At 38.1% G+C, this 22,884-nt stretch overlaps 1 protein-coding gene across 3 annotated transcripts in view; it reads right to left on the bottom strand.

Moving 5' to 3' along the window:
* Window positions 1-22,884, bottom strand: part of CFAP69 (cilia and flagella associated protein 69) — a 64,612-nt gene that overhangs the window by 24,542 nt on the left and 17,186 nt on the right. For all 3 annotated transcript variants that reach the window (XM_059712250.1, XM_059712248.1, XM_059712251.1), the window contains 9 exons: window positions 22,507-22,583; window positions 20,775-20,873; window positions 17,176-17,325; window positions 16,895-17,072; window positions 15,140-15,263; window positions 10,899-10,947; window positions 10,681-10,802; window positions 7,687-7,903; window positions 4,957-5,121 (listed from right to left, as the gene is read on the bottom strand). In XM_059712250.1, coding sequence (XP_059568233.1) covers window positions 4,957-5,121; window positions 7,687-7,903; window positions 10,681-10,802; window positions 10,899-10,947; window positions 15,140-15,263; window positions 16,895-17,072; window positions 17,176-17,325; window positions 20,775-20,873; window positions 22,507-22,583 — 1,181 coding nt within the window. The remainder of the gene's footprint in view (window positions 1-4,956; window positions 5,122-7,686; window positions 7,904-10,680; window positions 10,803-10,898; window positions 10,948-15,139; window positions 15,264-16,894; window positions 17,073-17,175; window positions 17,326-20,774; window positions 20,874-22,506; window positions 22,584-22,884) is intronic.

Raw genomic sequence — 22,884 nt, 5'->3', positions numbered from 1 at the left:
CCCATAGGGAGACTAGTGAGCGTGCTGGAGGCCCAGTGCTGGAGGCAGGCCATGGACGTAAGGCCTATATGCCTTTATCAGGAGCACCTTCTAGAAATCCACGCCTGCTGCCCAGAGGTCTGCTTTTCCCTTCTAGGTTATCTCATTCTCCTTCCTACCTGGGTGCAGGCATGTCACTTTCCCTGCTGTCTGAACCACATGTTATATTAACACTGAATTACTCTGTCCATATTTCCTTTAATTCCCGGTCTTTACCCTCTGTTTGTCCTATTCTAAATCATCTGATATATTTCTTGCAGATTCCTCTTCCTAAAACAGCATTATACATATAACTTCCCTAGTGGCTTCTCATGCCTAAAGAGGATGGAGTTCAAACTCTACCATCTCCTATTCAAAACTCTTTCTAGCTTGGCCCCTGACTAGACAGACAATTAAACTTGTCTTCATAAAACCCCGACTCTACTAAGCTACCTCTGAACACGCCATCCTGCATATTTTAACACCATGTCTCTGCTCAAATTTTTTACTTTCTTGAAACTAGCCCCATACCCCAGTTCAATACAGGTCCCTAGTAAGACTGCCCAGCCCTCAGAAGAGGTGAAGGGATTAAGAAGTACAAATTGTGGTGAAGGCCTGGGGTGGGGGCTGGGGGCAGGCTAGAAGAGGTCAGTGGGGGGGGGGAAGGGGGGGCATCTGTAATACTTTCAACAATAAAGATTTTTTAAAAAGGAAGAACAAATTGGTAGTTACAAAATAGTTATGGGGATGTAAAGTATAGCATAAGGAATACGGTCAATAATACTGTAATAACCATTTATGGGGCCAGGTGGGTACTGGAAATATCAGGGGAAACACTTTGTGAAGTATGATTGTTGAACTGCTATGCTGTACACCTGAAACCAATACAGACTGAAAGGGCAACTAATGGATTGGGAGAAAATATTTTTAAATTAAATATCTGATGCAGGGTTAATATCCAGAATATATAAAACTCCTAAAACTCAACAACAAAATAAGCGACTCATTTTAAAATTGGCAAAGAACTAACTAGACATTTCTCCAAAGAAGATATACAAATGGAAACAATCTCATGAAAAGATGCTCAACATCAGTAATCATTAGGGAAATGCAAATCAAAACCACAATGAGAAACTACCTCCCACCACTTAGGATGGCAACTATAAAACAAGTATTGGAAAGGATGTGGAAAAACTGGAAAACTTGTGCACTGCCGGTGGGAATGTATAATGGTGCAGCCACTACAGAAAATAGTATTGCAATTCTTTTAAAAAATTAAAAATATAATTTCCATATGATCCAGTAATTCTACTCCTGGGTATAAATCCAAAATAATTAAAATCAGGGTTTCAGAGAAATATCTGTAGACCCACATTCATAGCAGCATTATTCACAATAGCCAAAAGGTGGAAGTAATCCAAGTCGCCATTGATAGATGGATGAATAAATGAAATGCAGTATATGCCTACAATGGAATATCATTCATCCTTTAAAGGGGAGTATTTTCTGAGTGTGCCCGTGATGCCAGATGAGGAAAACTCAACTGGCCTCCCTGGCTTTGAGGAGGATGGAGGGAGGGGACTATGAGCCATGGAATTGGGTGGCCTCTGAAAGCTGGAGGAGGCAAGGGAACGATTCTCCTTCAGACAGAAACTATCCTGCCAACACCTTGATGTTAGCCTGGTAAGATGTAAGTTAGACTTCTGGACTATAGAATTTTAAGATAATAAATTTCTGTTGTTATAAACCAACATTTTTTAATTAATAAAATAAAAGGGAGGAAATTCTGACACATGCTACAACATGGCTGAAGCTTAAGGTGATTATGCTAAGTGAAACATGTCAGTCAGAAAAAGACAAATACTGTATTATTTCACTAATATGAGTGAAAGACCTACAGCAGTCGAATTCAAAGACACAGAAGGTAGAATGGTATATGCCAGGGGCGGGGAGACTAGCAAATTATTACTTAATGGGTGCAGAGTTTCAGTTTTACAAGATCAAGAGAGTTCTGGAGATTGGTTGCAAAACAATATGAATACTTAACACTAGTGAACTGCACACTTAAAAATGATGAAGATGTTAAATTTAACATTATATGTATTTTACAATTTAAACATTTTAAATTAAAATTAAGAATGGTAAAGATAAAAAAAATGAGAGAAAAATAATTCTTCATAAAACTTGTTTTTATAATCTGTCCCTATGTAGGACATAAAATTGCTTGTATTGTCATGTATATCAGGGCCAATAGCTTTTATCAGAGGATCATAAATCAGAAGAGGATTAAAAATAATTGTCATAAACAAAGGGTGGGAGGAGGATATGTAGTAGATAGAGAGCATGTTAAGAACTCAGGCTTTTCTTTCTTTCCCTCTTTTTCCACTTACTGTCATGATTTAGGGATATTAAAAATGTCTATTTTGTTAGTAACAATGTAGCTAATACAGGGGTGGGCAAACTTTTTGACTCGAGGGCCACAATGGGTTCTTAAACTGGACCGGAGGGCCGGAACAAAAGCATGGATGGAGTGTTTGTGTGAACTAACATAAATTCAAAGTAAACATCATTACATAAAAGGGTACGGTCTTTTTTTTTTTTTTTTTTTTTTTTTTTTTTTTAGTTTTATTCATTTCAAATGGGCCGGATCCGGCCCGCGGGCCGTAGTTTGCCCACGGCTGGGCTAATAGCTTTTATCAAATAGGGAATTTGTAAGATTAGGCATATGCCTGGCACTCAGTATATGCCCCCTTTCTGCACTGTAATTATACCCTTGGCATTATATTCAAAACCATTCACAAGCTGACTCAAATTTGCAAAGGTTTCATCTACCCATCAAGGAATTACTCTGTCATTTCCCCCTCCCCTCAGCACCTGATATACAGCTTCTGGCAAGTTTATTAACTTTCTTATCTATAAAATAGGTACCTGCACCAAGAATTATCGTGAGGATTAAATGAGGTTGTGTATTTAAAGTACTTAGAACAGTGTCCTGTGCATAATAAGCACTCAATAAATGTTAACTAGACAAAAAACAAAACAAAACAAAAAAGTTCACTCGGCTTTGAAACTACCCCAAAACCTTTAGTTCCTATGGTATTTATTGTATTCTTATTAGTCTTAGTGATGGCGCATGGTAACATGTGCTATCTTTCTATCATATACACCTTTTCTTTTGTTCTCATAAAGGGCAAGGTCCCCATTGGCCTGCTCTGTGCCTGTCTGTAACCCCAGTGCCTACACAAAAGGTGTGTAAACATCTACACTGACAATCAGGTACTGTGTGTGGGGCACATTACTACTATAGAGCCCTCTGCTAGAGTTAGTCAGAGAAGGTCCCGCCTTTACCGACTCTCACATGGTAAAGATCAGGCTTCTTTCAAGCCAAAGGGGAAAGGCCCTAAGAAAAGAAGCCTTACTGATTGTTTTCCCATTTCCCTACCCCCTCCCACCCAGAGAAGATGAAGACTTCTTCCTGGACAGATGGAAAATTGTGTTTCCGGGGCCCCATCCAATTAGGCTGGGGTCTTAAGACTTGCTTCTGTGCAATGGAATGTGCACGGAGTGCGAAATCTCCTTTCAGGTTTGGTCATCCTAAGCAAACTCATCCATATGGTGAACGTGTTTGTCTAGCCCCCCTTTCAATGCCCTTATTTTTCTACTAGTATTATTAGAGAGCACCACCCACTCCGCTAATGATGGGAGGGTAGGCACTGGAACTTAACAGGCAGGAGAGTTTTTTGAATGGGCGTTTGAAATTAATCAACATCCAGCAAATTATATCACTTACTCATGAGGCAATCACTGAATATGAATACAACCAAAATAGCTCTTACTTTTTTACCCCTCTCTCTTATTTTTCAAAGTCAGGAAAAGTTAGGGCTGGCAGACTATATCTTATTTAACAAAAAGTAAAAAGATGTTCTTTAGGAGTGCTGAATTTACACAAGTTGGAAATCAAGAATCTCTACTAATAATAGCCTAGGTGGTGTCACGCCCTCACGCATCACGCCCTAACATCGCCACAAGATGGTCACGTGCACAGCAGAGGCAGGTCCCAGCGGCTGCTCCAGGCAGTGATGTCTGGGGGTCCCACAGCTCCACGTGAAGTGGAGGAGGCTGGTCCCGGCATCTCCGCAGCCTCGCATGGAGGATGTGGGTCCCAGCAGAGGAGGCGGGTCGCAGTAGGGAAGGGCAGTTGTGGGAGATCAGGCCAGCAGAGGAGGGCAGTTGGGAGCCATCAGGCCAGCAGGGGAGCAGTTAATCGTCAATCAGGCCAGCAAGGGAGTGGTTAGGGGGCAATCAGGCTAGCAGGCAGGTGAACCGTTAGGAGCCAGTGGTCCCGGGTTGTGAGAGGGATGCCCAACTGCCGGTTTAGGCCCGATTCCTGTGTGGGGAGTCAGACATATTGACCCGTGGGGTCCCATATAGGAGAGGGTGCAGGCCGGGCAGAGAGACACCTCTCTCGCCCTGTGCACGAATTTCGTGCACCGAGCCTCTAGTACCCTGATATTTCATATCAGAAAAGAATCTCCAATGTACATTCATGCATGTATCGGTGTTCTGGTATACCAGATGCACTGGAAAATGTAATGTTATCACCTCTTTTAAAATGACTCCAAAAGGCTTGGCCAGAAAATGGTCATCTAATTACCAGAAGAATGAAATACAACAATGGCCCATTTCAAAAATAAAGATAAAGATAATCCTAAATGAAATGGTATCTGAACTGAGAAAACAAATGTTTAAAGCATGAGTAAGCATGATGTTTCAGTAAAGAAACTAATGTATAGCAACAATATGAAACAAAAAATCAAGAAAACATCCAGGCGTTTCTCCACTATAAAAGCAAAATAAATTTGTTAAGAAAACATTTTAAACAAAACCTCTAATTTGTAAATATGCTATTTCCATCAGTCGCAAGCATGTTCTGATTACCTATGAGTTGCTGAATCGTCCCCTTTTCGCAAAGATCCTGATTCACAGTCTCATCCTCAAGATAGATCATAGCTCTCAGGAGTCTTAAAGTGTAACGCAAGTGGGCAAACTTATTGCCACGGCCGCCTGTGCCATGGAAACTGTTACCATGACTGAAGAAGTATTCTGTGGAGAAATACTAATGATTTACTTTACATCAAGAAATTTAAAACGTGAAACTTTTCAAATAAATCAAACAACATATTAGACATCTATAAGTTCAAACAGATGTTAAAAATTTTGTTATACTGTTTACAGAAATAAATAGTATGCCTTCCCTCTCCTCCTCCTCCTAGTCCCAGAATAGAAATATGTGCTTTAAAATTTTCTTCAAATGTATTATATTGTATCTTTTGTAACTTGCTTCTGTTACCCAACAAACATTGTTTTAGAAATTCTTCAAAGTGTCAAAAGTAGATCTAGATTATTCATTTTAATTGCTTTCAGCATTCATTTTATAAATAAATCACAGTTTTTCAATTCACTGGTACAAATTGCTAAAATGAATATTCTGGCTCATGTCCTCTTACTCCAGCTGAGAAGAGTTTTGTCATGTGGAGCATCCCTACACTGAATTTTACTGAAGCTTCCAAATTGTTCCCTAAAGTGGTTATACAGATGTAATGTATAAGATTAATAGATTCTTCCCAATCTGTCAAATGTGAAGTGGTAATTCATTATTATATTAATTTGCATTTCTCTGATTACCTATGGGGTTAAGTGTCTTTTAGTGGGTTTTTGTGGGTGTGAAGTTTGTTTTTTTTTTAAATTTGACATTTTCTCTGTCACCTGGCAGTCTCTATGCTTTATTTCTCCACTGAGTTATTTTCTTTTTGATATGTAGGAGTTCTTTATGAACCGGGACTCTAACCCTTTATTAGTCACAGGGGTGGTAAATGTCTTCTCTCATTTGTGGATTGCTCCCTGATTTGTCATAGACATTTTATGTGTCAGTCTTCTTCTGTATAATAGTTTAATCTCTTCTGGTTTTCCAGAGTCTTTTCTACTCTGTTATCGTAAAGGTATTTTCCCATGTTTTCTCCTCTCATATTTAGGGCTTTAACTCATTTTGTAATTGATTTTTTTTTAACATGGTGAAAGGATCTAATTTTTATTTTTCCCCATGGAGGGCTACTGCCCCAGCACCATCCTTCTCCCTGTGATTGGCAGTGGCATCTCTGAGAAAGCCAACCTCCCGTTGGTCTATTCCTGGTCTAGTACCACACAATTTTAATTGCTATAGTTTTATGGTAGGTCTTGATAAATAGCAAGGCAAGTCTTCCTTTCTTCTTTATAATATGCATCCTTCAAAAGGTTCTTTTAGAAGCAGCCTTATGTTTAAAGCTATCAACAAGTTCAGAACACTCTTCTGATTATTGTGCATTGGTTAAAAGTGTGGGTTCTGGAGCTAGAATGCCTGCATTAAATCGTGGCTCTGCCGCTACTGTGTGGCCAGGAACAAGTTATTTGGTTCCTCTGATTCACTGCTACACATCTGCTAAACTGGAATAATACTAGTACCTATGAGTCCTACATTTTCTGGGAGGACAAAACGAATTAATACTCGTAAGTGCGTAAGGCCTACAACATAGCATGTACCCATGACTGTGAGCTGTCAGTCTTCCTCTTGGGAGGCAGGACTTCCTCTCTTGCCCTACATTCTTTTGTCAACATAAATAATGTCATAATGATATAGTCTTCTGTAAACAAAAAGGATAGACAGAAGAGTTGAATTATTTTATTTAACAAGACTAAATTCAGTAACTTAGCATATTAAAAACTAGAGAACAAAAAAATAAGCTATAATTTTTTTCCTCTCTCATGGATAAATGAGTGATATTACCAATCTAATGAAAATGCTCCATACAAAATTATTTCTAGAGCAAAATTACTTCCAGAAAATAATATAGTATCTTCTTTATAAACTGTTTTCAAAATGAATATATGTCTAATTTCCTTTCTAAGAATTATGAGAATTGAAATAAAATATTCAACAAATTGGGGCCCTGCTAATTTGGTAGACCACATATGGAATCATTACATCTGACTAGAGATCTGGATTTTAAGCTCAAGGTAGAGGTTTTATTTATTTTAAGCATAAATATATCTTTAGCAGCTACAATGGTATCTGGTACCTAGTAGGCATTCAATAAATACTTGTTAAATGAATAATTAAAATATTGCATGACTTAGCATACTTGTTGGACAGGCCTAATAATACAAATCTTTAAATCAGATTATAATATAACTTCTTTTACTGAAAGTTGTACATCAACTATAGTTATGACATTTATTAATATCTAATTTTAAATGAAATCTTTTCTTAAAACATGTAAATACATTAAAATCACAGGAAGAGATTGATATTTTTATTTCTTTTTGCATAATTTTATAACTTTCCTATGTATATTTTGGGAGTTCAGTTGAAATATATAGATTAAAATTTTGACAGGAATCTTTTTGTTGTTGTTGTTAACCCTTACCCAAGGATATTTTTCCATTGCTTTTTAGAGAAAGTGGAAGGGAGGGGAAAAGACAGTACGAGAGAGAAACATCGATTGGTTGGAGTGGGAATCGAGCATACAACTGACGTACATAATCAAAGCCAGGACCCTTCAGTTTGAGGGCCGATGTTCTATCCACTGAGCCAAACCGGCTAGGGCTTGACAGGAATGGTTATGGGCCACTCACCTTCACTTTCACACCATTCTAGAAATGCCAGGATTCGAGCATTTCCCTGGCACAACATATACTCTTTAATTAATAAAGGAGCCACTGATGACAAAGTGGCAAGTGCATGCAGCTGTAATTCTTCATACTGTGCTGCAGACCACTCGATGATTTTGTGCTTCTCAGGCTTCTTTACATAGGTGAACAAAGCCAAAACAACTTTGCCATCAATCAATAGCTATGAGAAAGGGCAAAAAGTACTTTGTTAGAAATATAATTAAAACAATTTTATTTAATCTAAGAAAGTTAAATAAAAGATGTCCTCTTTGATGTTTTATTGATAATCATTTCAAAATATTTCCTTCCTAAAGATCTCAACCTATGATAATTACCCCCAAATAAAAAAATGAAAACCCCAAACCAAACTCAGCAATACAACAGCTGGCTCTGATCTCCTTTTCTGGGATATGTACTCTCTAGCTGACAAAAACATAGAGTATTAATTTTTTGGGTCAATGCTACTTAAGTATAGAAGTTTAGTTCCTTGTTTGTTTTGCTAATCCTTAACTGAGGATATTTTTTCCATTGATATTTAGAGAGAGTAGAAAGGAGGGCAGAAGGGGAGAGAGAGAAAGAGAGAGATAGATATTTGGCTAATTTTAAACACACACATCAGAACTTATACAAATATTCTATCTAATAAATGCCAATCAGATCACAAGCTATATTTAAATATGTGCCTAGAATTTTAAAATTGTATTGAATCTATGATTTTAATAAAAAGAAAACAAAATATATAGCTATTTATGACAATAAAGTTAATATTATAGCTGATTCTGATTGGTGCATATTTGTGGTTTATAAGATAGTAACACACCATGTGCTATACTCTATTGAATTTTTTTTTCATTTGGCATTATTCCATAAAGACTTTTCCACAATAATATCTATGAATTTTCCTAATTTTTTTACTAGTCCACATGGAAAGAACATAAGATTTAGGACTGCCCAGCACTGACCTATAAACCAGGAGGATCACGGTTCAATTCCTGGTCAGGGCACATGCCCAGATTGCTGCCTCGATCCCCAGAAGGGGGCTTGCAGGAGACAGCCAATTAATGATTCCTCTCATCATTGATGTTTTTATATCTCTCTCTCCTCCCTTCCTCTCTGAAATCAATACAAATATATTAAAAAATATTTAGGACTGAAAAAACAGGAATAAGAATAACAGATAGTTCTTGTTTTTGAAGTCCTCTGTGAACTGCAAATAATAGCACACATATTCATCATTACTACTATTTTTTTCAATCTTTAATTTCTTTATTGATTAAGGTATTACATATGTGACCTCATTCTCCCCATAACCCCCCCCCCCCCCATGCCTCACCTCCCTGTTGTCTGTGTTCATTGGTTGGGCTTATATGCATGCATACAAGTCCTTTGGTTGATCTCTCCCCTTTACCTCCACCCTACCCCACTTTCCCTCTGAGGTTTGACAGTCTTATCGCTGCTTCTGTTTCTGGATCTATCCCTGTTCATTAGCCTATGTTGTTCACTATATTCCACAAATGAGTTCGTAGCAGCACAATTCACCATTATTACTACTATTATTGGTCACCAGTATATGGCCAAAAATTAGTTGATTCCACTGCTCACATAGTGCTTTATGAAGCTCACCATAGTCTGTGCCATTTGACTGTTACCAACTAAAATTGGCTTATAAATTGTAGTGTAAATTTTATTGTCTTTACATCTATCATTTTAATAGCTATATAATACTCCACTATAATAAACCATATTTTATTGAATATTTTCTATCTGGCACTTCAGAAAATATATTTAAGTTGTGTATAGCACACACACACAAGTATATATGTGTATTTGTATACATATATATTTGATATAATAAAGTAATAACTATAAAGATATTTTTTCTTTTTCTGAGCATTTTTTTAGTATATATTTTCATCAAAGTGGCATTACCGAGAAAATCTGAGCTCTTTTAATCTTCATAATAATCCCCTGAGGTAGGTATTACACTCAATTTGAAGTAGAGACATGTGGGATTTAGAGAAACTAAACCCACTAGTATTCAAGATCACATAGTTAGAAAGTGACAGCACTGGATTCCATCTGACAGGAGCCTTAACCACTATGCAAACCACCTTTAAATTATCATTCAAGATGCTGACAGAATGAATTCCCAGTTCTTTTTCATGGTAACCCCCTGGAGATTGAATGAGTTTTAGGACTAAAATGAAATTTCACTTAACGTGGGAAATAACTAAACTAACGGGATTGTAAGTAGTACATTTTTTTTTTTCTGTCACTTTACAGTTTATGAAGCCTTCATCTTATCTCTTGAATCAATCTCATAACAGCCTTGTAAGCAGGGCAGGAGTTTTATAATCTTCCTTTTATAGAAGGAGGGACTGAGTCTCAGAAAGTTTAGGTGATTCTGCCAAGACCACATGGCTAGTAGGTGATAAAACAGAAGTAAAATTCAGTCCCAGTGTTCTTCAAATTACATCATGCTGTTATGTAGGTTGTAAAGTATTAAGACAAATTCATGAATAATAAAAAACAACGTGAAGACATTAGGTTGGTATGGAGAAGGGCAGGTTTAAAAGGGTTTGAGATTGGCAGCAAATATTAGCATTCCTCCAGCAGAATCAACCCTTGCTGCCATGGTCAGAGACAGACTATTATGCTAGATGGGCCTATATGGATCTTCTTTCATTTTATGTTCTCTTATTGAGGAGATATAAATATATAAATAAATCTCTAAGTTTCTCCTGTTTTTCTTTGGTTTATGTGGTCTGTATTTAGGTAAGTTCACTGTTTATTTACTGATAATCAAAGGAAATTTTGAAAAGGTGAAACTCCAGCCAATAAGAGTTTGTTACGTTCTATGGTAAACATTTTGGTCAATAAAATATTTGCAGCCATGACTTTTAAAAAGTTATACTACAAGGTGAGTTGCTTTCAATATTTGTTTTAATTATGCTTTACCTGTACTGTAGTTAAATCTTTACATAAGATCACTAGTATATTGAAGAGCAATTTCTTCAACTCAAAATCTTCATAGGAATTAGAAAGCTTTAGACCTTTTACCAAAGGATTTTCACTTTTAACTGTGAGGGGGGAAAACAGAAACAGTAAAATAAAAGCTAAAATGATATAGAAGACTCATCAAGATAATTATAGGTTGAAAGTTTTATGGTTTTTACCTTCATTAAAGGTTGCAAATAGTATCAAATCCCTGGTAAAGCCACATTCCTAATATAGATACATAAAACAGAGCGGAAAGTAAGTTACAGATGCCCATATTTATCTGATATTCAAGTATCTTTACTGGATTCCCCTTATCATTTATTTGATCATAAAGCACTAATAATAGAAAGGGATGAAAGCAAGAATAGAAAATAGATAACCAGATAAACTTAAATTTAGGTTCTAAGAAATATCTTACTTAGAAATATATTATTCAAGACTATTTTATAATTTTAAAATTTGGTTAAAAATCCAAAGTATTAAGACAAAAGGATACTTATGTAATTCATTATTTATACCTTCAATTGACAAAAGAAGGGAAGAAAGTAGTTTTCTTTTTTAAAAAATATATTTTTATTTATTTTAGAGAGAAAGGGAGAGGGAGAAAGAGAGAAACATAATGATGAGAGATAATCAATGATTGGCTGCCTCCGGCATACCCCACTCTCAGGATTGAGCCTGCAACCGAGGCATGTGCCCTAACCAGGAATCCAATCATGACCTGCTGGTTCATAGGTCGACACTCAACCACTGAGCCACGCTGCCCAGGCAAAAGTAGTTCTTTTCAGTAGTTTTTCTTCTTAAACAACCCTGCTCCCACCCTAGCCCCAAGCACTGTCATTACATCAAAGGCTTAGGCAAAAGATAACAAAACAGTTCCTACTTAACAGGAAAAGCCCTCTAGAAAGACCAGAATTGCAAACATCTCACTGTGAGGGAACTCATTCCTGACAGAGATATCCTAATTGGACTTTGTATGTCCAGTAGAGTTTGTAAGGGCAAACCCTGGACTTTTGAGCTTGCAGTTTTACGTACCTCCTATTTAGAATCAAGATGGTTTCTTTAAAATGTGGAGATGTTATTGCTTTGACTCATATTCAGAAAATTCACACGAATGTTTGCAAGGATGCTAATGAGAACTGAACTGACTAAGGCTTCCAGAGAACACATATATCCACATACACTGGCAGCCTTGAAGAGGAAGCTATGTGGGCCTGCTTCCCCTTTTGCACGGTATGAATTCTATGACCGTTCTCTTATTTGGGATCACTTGATGCCCATTAACTTGGAGTTGTGGCCGTCACTGCCAAGTTTCCTTTAAGTACAACTTAGAAAGTATGTGGCTGATATGTGAATATTGTGGGCAAAGATCTCTACTCTAGGATGTCAATCATCCAGTGACTTTTACAGTATAAAATATGGGGAAGCTAAGCTTCTGATATAGCTGAGTAGCTCCTCTAAGACACCCTCTTGCCAGTGCCAATTATAAATTCTGAATAAAATATAAAAATATTTATCTGTGACCAAAACCAAGCAGATATTGGAGGGGAGTCAGGACTTTGAGGAAGTGGCACTGCATGAGTTTTCCCTTAAAAAAAAGAAAAAAGAAAAAAGCTTTGAAAATAAGCCCAGCCTCTAGTCTACACCTTGTGGGAATGCTAAATCTCAGGGTAAATTTGCAATCTTAATGGCTTGAAGAACCAGAGGACAGAAGTAATAACAGGGCAACCACTGCCACTGGAAAGTGAGGGGATAAATCTCATAAAGAAGAGAGCCAGTCCTAGCTGATTTGGCTTAGTGGATAGAGCATTGGCATGTGGACTGAAGGGTCCCAGGTTCAATTCCAGTCAAGGGCACATGCTCAGGTTGCAGGCTCAATCCTCAATAGGGGGCATGCAGGAGGCAACCCATCAATGATTCTCTCTCATCATTGTTTCTCTCTTCCCCTCTCACTTCCTCTCTAAAATCAATAACTATAAATATATAAAAAGAAGAGGGCCAGAGGAAGGGAACCTCAAATTCTGTATATAAAATCCCCAAATCTCTGTCTGATGCCTGAACCATGTAAGGACAGGGCATACTCAAGCATTTCATATGAGACTAAAAGAAATGAACTGAGATTGGAGCTGCCATCTACTGTTGGGATGAGTTTAGCCAAACTAAATGCCTATTAATACAAAAAACAACAACAACAACAACAAAACAAAACACTTTTCAGAGGAATACACCAGATGCTCATAATGAATGGAAAGACAGCAACTCTCAGCCGAGAAATACAAATTATAGAAAGGAGCCAAAAGGAAATTCTACAACTGAAAAAGATAACATCTTAAATAAAAATGTATTGGATGGGATTAACAGCAGAATGGAGAGGACAGGAAAAAAAACTAAGTGAATTTAAATGTATAGAACAATACAAATGATCCCATATGAGGGATAGAGAGAAAAATAATAGGGAAAAGTGAACAGAGCCTCACAAACCTGAGGGACAATATAAAAAAGTGGACCATACATGTAATCAGAGTGCCGAAAGAAGAAGAAAGAATGAGGTTGAAAGCACTTGAAAAATAATGGCCAAAAATTCTTTAAATTTAATGAAAGACCTAAATTGACATATTCAGGAAGTTCTATGAACCTCAAGTAGGGCAAATACAAAGAAAATCATATCTTGGCTTATCAGAGTAAAACTGCTGTAAACCAAAGACAGGGTGAAAAATCTTTAAAAACAGCCAGAAAACAGAGGGGAACAATTTGAAATAACGAATACTTCTTATCAGAAACAATGGAGGCTCAAGGACAGTGGAGTAATATCTTTAACGTGCTAAAAATTTAACCTAGAATTCTATATTCTGTGAACATAGATTTCAAGGATTAAGGTGAATTAAAGACATTTTCAGATAAAAATAATACACAAAACAAAACTAAGAGAATATGTTGCCAGCAGCCAGCATCACAAGAAATAGTACAGCAAGTTGTTCAGGTAAAAAAGAAATAAGAGCAGCTAAAAATTCATATCATCAGGAAGGAAAGAAACACATTATAAATGGTAAATATGTGAGTAAATTATAAAATACTAGAGGCCTGGTGCACAAAAATTTGTGCACTGGTGGGGGGGGTCCCCTCAGCCTGGCCTGTGCCCTCTTGCAGTCTGGGACCCCTTGGGGGTGGGGGGGAGATGACCAGCTGTTGGCTTAGGCCTGCTCCCCGGGGGGATTGGGCCTACGCTGGCAGTCAGACATCCCTCTGGCAGCCCGGGAGCCCTCGGGGGATGTCCATTTGCCAGCGGGGAGCAGACCTAAGCTGCAGTCGGACATCCTTAGCGCTGCTGAGGAGGCAGGAGAGGCTCCCACCACCACCGCTGTACTGACAGCCGTCAGAGCCTGACTCGTGGCTGAGCAGAGCTCCCCTGTGGGAGCACACTGACCACCAGGGGGCAGCTCCTGCATTGAACGTCTGCCCTCTGGTGGTCAGTGTGTGTCATAGTGACCAGTCATTCCCAGTCATTCTGCTGTTAGGGTTAATTTGCATATTACCCTTTTATTTATTATATTATGGTGCATGGGTGGGGGACCAGCTGGTTTGCCTTGAAGGATGTCCCTGATCAGGGTGGGGGTCCTGCTGGAGTGCCTGGCCAGCTTGGGTGAGTGGCTGATGGCTGTTTGCAGGCTGGCCACAGCCCCTTCTGAGTGGGAGGTCATGCTGGGGTGCCTGGCCAGACTGGGTGAGGGGCTGACGGCTGTTTGCAGGCTGGCCACATCCTCATGGTGTAAGGTCTCCACTGGGGGGCTTGTCCAGCCTGGGTGAAGGGCTGATGGCTGTTTGCAGGCTGGCCAAGCCCCCAGCGGGGACCCTCACCCCATGAGGGTCTGACCATCCTGGGTGAGGTGCTGATGGCTGTTTGCAGGCTGGCCATGGCCCTCAGCCACCCAAGCTCCCAGTGGAGGCTGGCTGGAAGCAGGTATCTGGGATTTATTTGTCTTATATAATTGAAACCTTGTTGTCTTCAGCGGAGCTCAGGGCTGGCCAAGGCAGGTGGGAAGCTTCCTTCATGGTTTCCTTCATTGCCAGGGCAACCAAGCTTCCTGCTTGCTCCAGCTCCATGGCTGTCGGCCACCATCTTGGTTGGGTTAATTTGCATATAGTTGCTCTGATTGCCTGGTGGGTGTGGCTTGGGGCATAGCAGAGGTGTGGTCAATTTGCATGTTTCTCTTTTATTAGATTAGATGAATACCTCAAGTTTCCAAAGGCAACAGGAAGAAGAATTGGCAGAGTGTGACTATACTGGTGACCATTCTGAATTATCACAGAACTTGGCATTACAACAAAGTACATAAATATCAGGACATAGTTTACTGCTCCCTCCCCACACTCCCATCCCCATCCCCAATCTAAATTAATACAATGTACTCATACTTACAACCATTGGTGCTTCAGGATTTTGAGATATAATTGTAGTGATCACTAATATATCGTTTCTAAGCTGACGGTCATAATCACTAAAACCTCTTATAAACAGATGTTTGAAAACTTCCTTTAAAGTTCTGGAAAGTAAAATCATACTTTTAAAACCATATTCTTATGGAAATATTACTTATGTGTTTGTCAACAAAATCTCCTTTTTTATAATATATCATTCATTGCAAAGCATTTCTAATCTTTTCTATATTTCCAAATCTGCCTTTAATTCACTGTAGTGAGAATTGATCAATCTAATCTACGCATGATGATCAAGTGACTGCTCTAAAATTAAGAGTCAGTCACATCATTTTCCTTTTTTTTAATTGTATTTATTTATTTATTTTTTTAAAAAAAAACTTTGAGGGGCATTTTCCTTTTTAAAAGTACTTAAAGGCTTTTCTTTGTTCTTAGGATAAAGTCCTACCTTCTTATCATGGCTTATCAGGCCTTTCATGTCACGGTCCCTGCTAACATTGTTAGCTTCATCCCTCACTATTCTACGTTGAACTTTCTGCTCTCATCCATATTGCATTTCTTTCAGGTTTTTGATTTTGCTACATTCTATTTTCACTTCTGTTCTCTTGTCTAGGATGCTCTCTGCTTGCAAAACCCTCCTGTGTTGCCAGTTTGTATTTATTATTCAGATACCAGGTTAGGGCTCATGAGGAAGCATTCAGTAACTCTCTGGGTCAGGCTCCCTGCACAATGCGCAGCTGTTGCTTTGCTTCCGAGGACCCACTTGCCCTTCTTGTGATAACAGTACCCTTGTTTTTATTTAGGCTTCCCTCTTTCCTCACGTTTGGTTTTGTGAGCAGCCTTCAGCTTCCTTTTAGCCAAAGAGCATTCTTTCTCTTGGTCACTAGTAATTCACTCTGGAATGAGCATATGGCCAACACTGAATGCTCAGGGCCCACAGGGACTCAATTCCAAGAATTTTCTTTGTGCTTTCAGAAGAGCACACTTTCTCTCTGGTGTGATCTTGGGTTATGATGCTGTGAGTCTAGACTTTGAATACAGCTGCACATGAAACCAGTTTTACACTTGACTTTGTAGTTACAATAGCTCACAAATTTCTTATAATTGCTTCAATCAGTTGGGTTGAATGTTCAGTCACTTGCAAACAAAAATGTACTGACTGGTTCACCCTCTCCTGGAAAACACGTGGCACCTTACGATAATGTCTTCCATAGCATTTAGTAGGCTCGCAATTAGATGCCTATTTAATTGTCTGTCTCTCCTAACATAACAAATTCCAGGAAAGCAGAGACCATGTCTGTATTGTTTCCAATTGTCTTTCTATGGCCTACTACTGAACTTGGCACAGAGCAAACAATAGTTACTTAATAAATAAATGAATGAGTAACTCACAGGCTTACTCTTATTTTTGCTAATGTTTATTCTGTAATTAGAAGACAATAAGTATTCAAAAATACATTTATTGAATGAACAAATGAAATAGTTCTTTTAAATGTCTAATTTTACTTTATACATATTCAAAGACATAATTTAGTTTTGTTAACAAGCTACTTTAAATTCCTTCCATGTAGAAAAAAAAGGGGGGCTTGTTATGTGCAGATGCATTTATACAACGGCACAAAAGAGATGTCCTGAAACATAGCCATTACATGAGTCAAAGCCCAATGAAACACAAATGCAAACAAAAATGTTATGTCACAAGGTTAAAAAACATTCCTAGTTAACCACATATACTTACAGCAAACACTTCAGGTTACTAAGTTGTTTTATGATTTCTTCTTTTGACGATTTTTCTAGTAAGTTCCAAAGTATTTCTGATGAGCGAAACAGAAGCTGCCCAGAGGGATCTGGGTCATTGAGGTGAGCACAGATGCCACTGGCTGCATATGCTTTCATCATTAAAGTACAATTAACTTCTGAAAATAAATTTAAATAAAAATAATGTATGTTACAGTCTTGACATTAAATATTAACAAAATTAGTGGGGAATGAAGTGTTCATATTTAATAATATACAAACCAGAAGTTGAGAGATGTTGCAGAGCTTTAAGTACCCAAAGTTTCTCAACAAGTTGATTTTCAAGCAAGGCCAATGACTGAACCATTGTTTTTGCCAATCCTCCGACTTCAGCCATTTGAATCTTATATGTTGAGCTAGCTTGCTGGTAACCTAACAACAATTAGTTAATAAATATGTTCAGTTATTTCACATAGTATCATCTACGTTAAGACAAAGGAATGAGTAATTTATCAATAAACAACAACAATAACAACAAAATGTTTAAAAAGTGTATGGCATATTAAAATGGTTAGCAGAGGGACAGGCAAACTTTTTCTATAAAGGGCCAGCAATTTTAGACCTTGTGGGTCATAAGGTTTCTGCTGCAAATACTCAACTCTGCTACCATATCATAAAAACAGGCATAAACAATATAAAAAAAAGTGGGCATGGCTATGTTCCAATAAAACTTTATTTATAGTGGGCCCTTTTGGCCTGTGGTCCATAGTTTGCTGATCCCACAAATTTGGGGGCACATCTTAAATTCTGAAAAGGAACAATATTTTTTATTTGTCAGTAGATATATCTTTCCATTAAAAAAAAGTCATGATTACAGACACTGAATGTTTTCACTGTTCAAGTCAACGCATTACTTCAGTGCTTTCAAAAACCAGCAATTATGTGATGTTGGCAATGAAATAAGAGGTAATGCTGTTCTAATAGATGCTAGTGAATGTAATGGTATGTTAGGGAAGTTTGATTCTTGGTGGTATGTCCCACAAGAATTTCCTTCTTCCTTAGCTTTCATGGGAAATACTACCTCTCCTGTTGACATAATTGCACAGGTGCCTGCCCAACTACATGTAATGAGATTAAACGAACATCAGTGCATGTTTGCTCACCTGAGATGCAGCTATTTTCTCTCTCAGTGATATAACTCACCTACCTCCCTGACTTCTTGACTTTTGAGACCAACTAGATTTCTTGCCATAGTTCTGAGATGTCTCTCAGTCTGTCTTATCTTTCTGAATTTGAGGTCTGACCCTGTTCAAGGCCGTCCCCTCCTGTGATGGGTTTGGCACTTAAAAAGTACGAAGAGGAAAACAAAAATTGCCTGTAATTTCACCGTCTAGAGATAACAATATTAACACTTTGATATATTTTCTGCTGACACTTTAATGTATGCATATTACTTTAGCAATATACTACATATATGCAGAATTGTATATTCTACTGCAGCCACTAAACATTTTATAGTAAGCTTTTCCCCTTGTCACATATAAGTTTTACTTGCATAATGCTCTATGGTAGGTACAAACCAAAATGTATACTTTATATCACTGTATCTTTTTCTATTGAGTTTACAATTCTATAAAAAGACATAGAAATATTAAGGCCTTGATTCCTATCTCCCGGGCTGTGTCTCTTACAATTGCTCTACTGAGGACTTTTCAGCTGTGACCGCAGATGTCCAGCTGTGCCCATCACTTAAAATCAACTGTGAAACAGTTAGCGAGAGCCTGGTCGATGGCTCCTAATTTTCAGAGCCCGATCAAAGTAAGGTCAAGCTCACTTCTCGGCACCTGCACTCCTCTGTCGTATCTCATACACGTCCCTTTCTATCTGAAAGAAGAGTGCCTCTATTTTACCAAGCTTAACCCTCAGCTTTTGCTCTTAATTCCATCCTCTCATGCTTACTTTGGGATTTTCACCCTCTCATCTCCCACATACTAGCTTCTTGTTCCTAGGCCTACAAACTTCATTTTTAGACGAATTCAAAACAACATATTTTTATTTTATCTTGCTACCAGTTAGGCTGTTAGCCATCTTCCTTCTTCTTCTGATCTTAAAATATAAGTCTGCATTCACTCACATTGCCTCCACTTTCAGAATGCTCTTTAATCCTGCCCCTGCTCTGACCACTTTATGGTAATAATCTGACAAAGATTAGCCACAGCTTTCCAGATACCACACTGGCCTTTTCTTTCCTCAATTACAGAAGCCTCTGCAGTACTGGCCACTGAGACCATTTCTTCCTTCATCAAACATTCATTCATTGGCACTCAAGACGTGCCCATCTTTAAATTCTCTTCCTCTCTTTAAACCTCCCTTCACTGCCAATTTCTTTGAATCATTTTTTTCCCAAAGTTCAGTAGGGACCCTCTCCATGATGTTATTCTTGTTCCCTTGCTTTTGGCAAACTCAACCATTCTGATGGCTTCAATTTCATCTCTATTTCTATAAAATCCAAACCTGTATTTCTGGTCTCTTCTTTTAGTATCTAATGTCTACTCTCTACCAAACACTTCCACTTGTCTGTCTCATCCATAGTGCAAATCTGGCATTTAAAAATATTTTTATTCATTTCTTTACTTCAGATATCTTCACATTTTCCCTTAGTTTATAGAAGTAATCTTTGTTTTCTACCACGGAGTCTTATTTCCACTTATCCTAAGAAACATGTAACTTAAAAAATATAATTTATATATTCTCTCCCTTCCTAGATTGATTATAAATTATAGAAACTATGACATGATATCCTCCACAGTGCCAGTGCTTTTTGCTTAATATCACCCAATTCAGTGTGATTCACACAATTAGAAAAGAATAAATAATATTAGCAACACTATTGACATTAACTAATAATAGTAATTACACTAATTTGGGTATGACTTTAAAAATTACATCATAAATATTTAGCATCAAAATAAAAATATCATGCAAATCTAAAATTTAAAAAAATGTATAAAATTTTTGTCCCTCAGCCTAGCCTGCACCCTCTTGTAGTCTGGGAGCCCTTGGGGGATGTCGCCTAACAGTCAGTCAGGCATCTTTAGTGCTGCTGCAGAGGCTGGAGAGGCTCCCGCCACCGCAGCTGTATTCACCAGCAGTGAGCCTGGCTTCTGACTGAGCCGTGCTCCCCCTGTGGGAGTGCAATGATCACCAGGGGGCAGCTCCTGCGTTGAGCATCTGCCCCCTGGTGGCCAGTGCATGTCATAGCAACTGGTCATTCCACCGTTTGGTTGATTTGCATATTAGCCTTTTATATAGGACTAGAGTCCTGGTGCACAAAATTCGCACACAGGAGGTGCGTCCCTCAGCGGGGCCTACAACCTCTCCAATCTGAGACCCCCTCAGGGGATGTCTGACTGCCTTTCGCAATCCGGGACCACTGGCTCCTAATCTCTTGCCTGCCTGCCTGATTGCCCGACTGCTCCCCTGCTGGCCTGATCGCCCTTAACCGCCTCTGCCTCACCCTGCACCTGAGACCCAGGATTCCCTTCTCTGGCCGGTCACAGGCACCCAGGACCTGGGCTGGCTTCACCCAGGCTGGCTATAGCCACAGGGGACCGTGGGCAGGCAGCTTCGCCTGGGCCGCAGCCACATGCACCCAGGACCGTGGGGTGGGCGGCTTGCCCCTCTCCCGGGCCGCAGCCTGGCTGCTCCCCATTCCTCTCGCGAGCTCATTTGTGCCTGGCTGGTCTCCAACCCTCTTTCCCCAGTGTTGAGTGTCTAAGCCATTATGGTGTGATGGCATGAGGGTGTGATGACCATTTGCATATTAGCTCTTTATTATATAGGATAGGATGTTATTACTGAAAGACCACTGAAAACTTCACCTGTAATATGCTTCTTTGATGGTTCTGCATGATAAAAGTCAACAATACACTTACAAATTTGTATCCTCAATTCAGAACTTGGTATTTTCATTAAGTTACCTGCCAGAAAGATAAATGGATACTATTTAATAACACTGTCATAGTTTATTTGCAAATTTAAGCATAAAGTGTTAGTAATATGTTTTTAAAAAAATATCTCATCAGAAAATCAATACAGTATTATTTACAATAGCCAAGATTTGGAAGCAGCCCAAGTGCTCATCAGTAAATGAGTAGATAAAAAGCCATGGTATATTTACACAATACTACTCAGTCAGAAAAAAGAATGAAATCGTACCATTTTCAACAGCATGGATGGACCTGGAGAATAATATGCTAAGTGAAATAAGCCAGAGAAAGATAAGTACCATATGATTTCATTTTTATGTGGGATCTAAAGAACAATATAAAGAGAGCTCGTTTTAAACTGAGTTCATATTGCCCTCAAGTGCGACAGGAGTGTGTTTGGTAGGTGGGCAGTCATCCAGCAAAGAGCAAACTGACACAGTAAGAAATGGGCCTTGTATTTATCGTATAAATGACTACCAACACTCTTGGAGGCAACATTTAAAAACAATAAGGGCAATAGCGGCATTTTTAAAATGTTATCAACCAAACTTACGCTTGTTATCTGTTATACCATGTCTTCTTTTGGGTTGGCTTCCTATTGTAAATTTCCACTGATGGTAGAGATTCACCATTCAAGTTTCCCATTAGTTTTCAGCCCACCTGCTCCTTAAGGTCACCTTATCTAATTCCTCGTGGGTATCCTAATTTTCTTGATATTTCACCTACTCTAGACCATAATAATATTTCCCAAGATATCTACAATTAGGAATGATGAAACATATTTAGACCTAAAAGTGTTAGTGTCTATGTTAAAAATTAAAAATGCTGTTTACTTATTCCAGTTGAGTCTCTCTCATCTTTCAGTATGGAATATAATACTGGGAACATAACAGTTCAGTAAGTACTTATTTTTCATTTGCTGGGCCAATTCTGTACCTTTTGGTTCCCTTATACAAACAAGGACCTAAATTAATAAGTATAAATTTAATGTAGGAATTGTTTTGGGAACATGCTGTCATGTACTCAAGGGCTGAATCAAAGAGCTAGTGTTTGACTGATTTCATTTCCCAGAAAATTATTTTCTTTCTTTAGAAAATCAAGCAATAACCAAAAAGCAAAGCCTGCTGTTTTATGTTTTTCATATTTTGAATAGAAAACACAGGTACCTTCATGTTTATGTATATTATGCTCAAGTTCTTAATGTTCCACCATTTTATGATTAGGTTGTTTACTGAACAATTTGGCTTTCAATGATTCTAGGAATTATTAGAGTGCAAAGTTGAAAACATTTTTGGGATTACTGAGAGGGACACATACTTCTAATTTACAAAAAAAGTTAACAAATATTCAATTGCACTAAATAACATCAAGACAAATAAGTACACAGAAGTATCTGCCAGTCCTTATATTTAAGAACACAGAGTCTTGTTGGCATCATAAAAGACTCGAGGGGAAAACAATATAAAAGTTATCACCAAGCACACTATGATAAATTTTCAACCAGAAAACAAGAGCCTAGATTTGGAGAAGGAGTCTTAGTCAAATTTAGTGAAAGAGACATTTATTTCTTATCAATCAGGCCCGATATATTATAATCCTCTATCTTAAAAAAATCTTAACTTACCCAGAAGCGCGATTGATTTAGCAGTATCTTCAGCATATGTTATTTCATCTGATACTTTCTTTTTCAAGAATGGCAAGCTTCAATAAGAATAAAGAAAGTACAAGTTATGTTTCATAAAGTCCTTAACTGAAGCATCACTTGGAAAGCAGGGAAAATTTTCTTTTCTAAAGAATAAAATGAGATTAATATTCTATTCTTTAGCCCTGGGGAATTGATGACTATCAAAAACATTTTTTTTGTGTGTTTCTATCTAACTGAACAATAATAAATAAAATAAAGTAGACTTATAAAAGTGAAGAGAGGTGGGCATAAGGTGAGGGTTAAGCAAGCCATCTTGCAATACTGCATAAAAAAAAACAAACCCTTAAAAATCCTCTT

This window comes from Myotis daubentonii, chromosome 10 (genome assembly GCF_963259705.1).
Source record: "Myotis daubentonii chromosome 10, mMyoDau2.1, whole genome shotgun sequence".
Lineage (NCBI taxonomy): Eukaryota > Metazoa > Chordata > Mammalia > Chiroptera > Vespertilionidae > Myotis > Myotis daubentonii.
The sequence above is the reverse complement of the archived record's forward strand: the minus strand, read 5'-3'. Positions and strand labels throughout refer to the sequence as shown.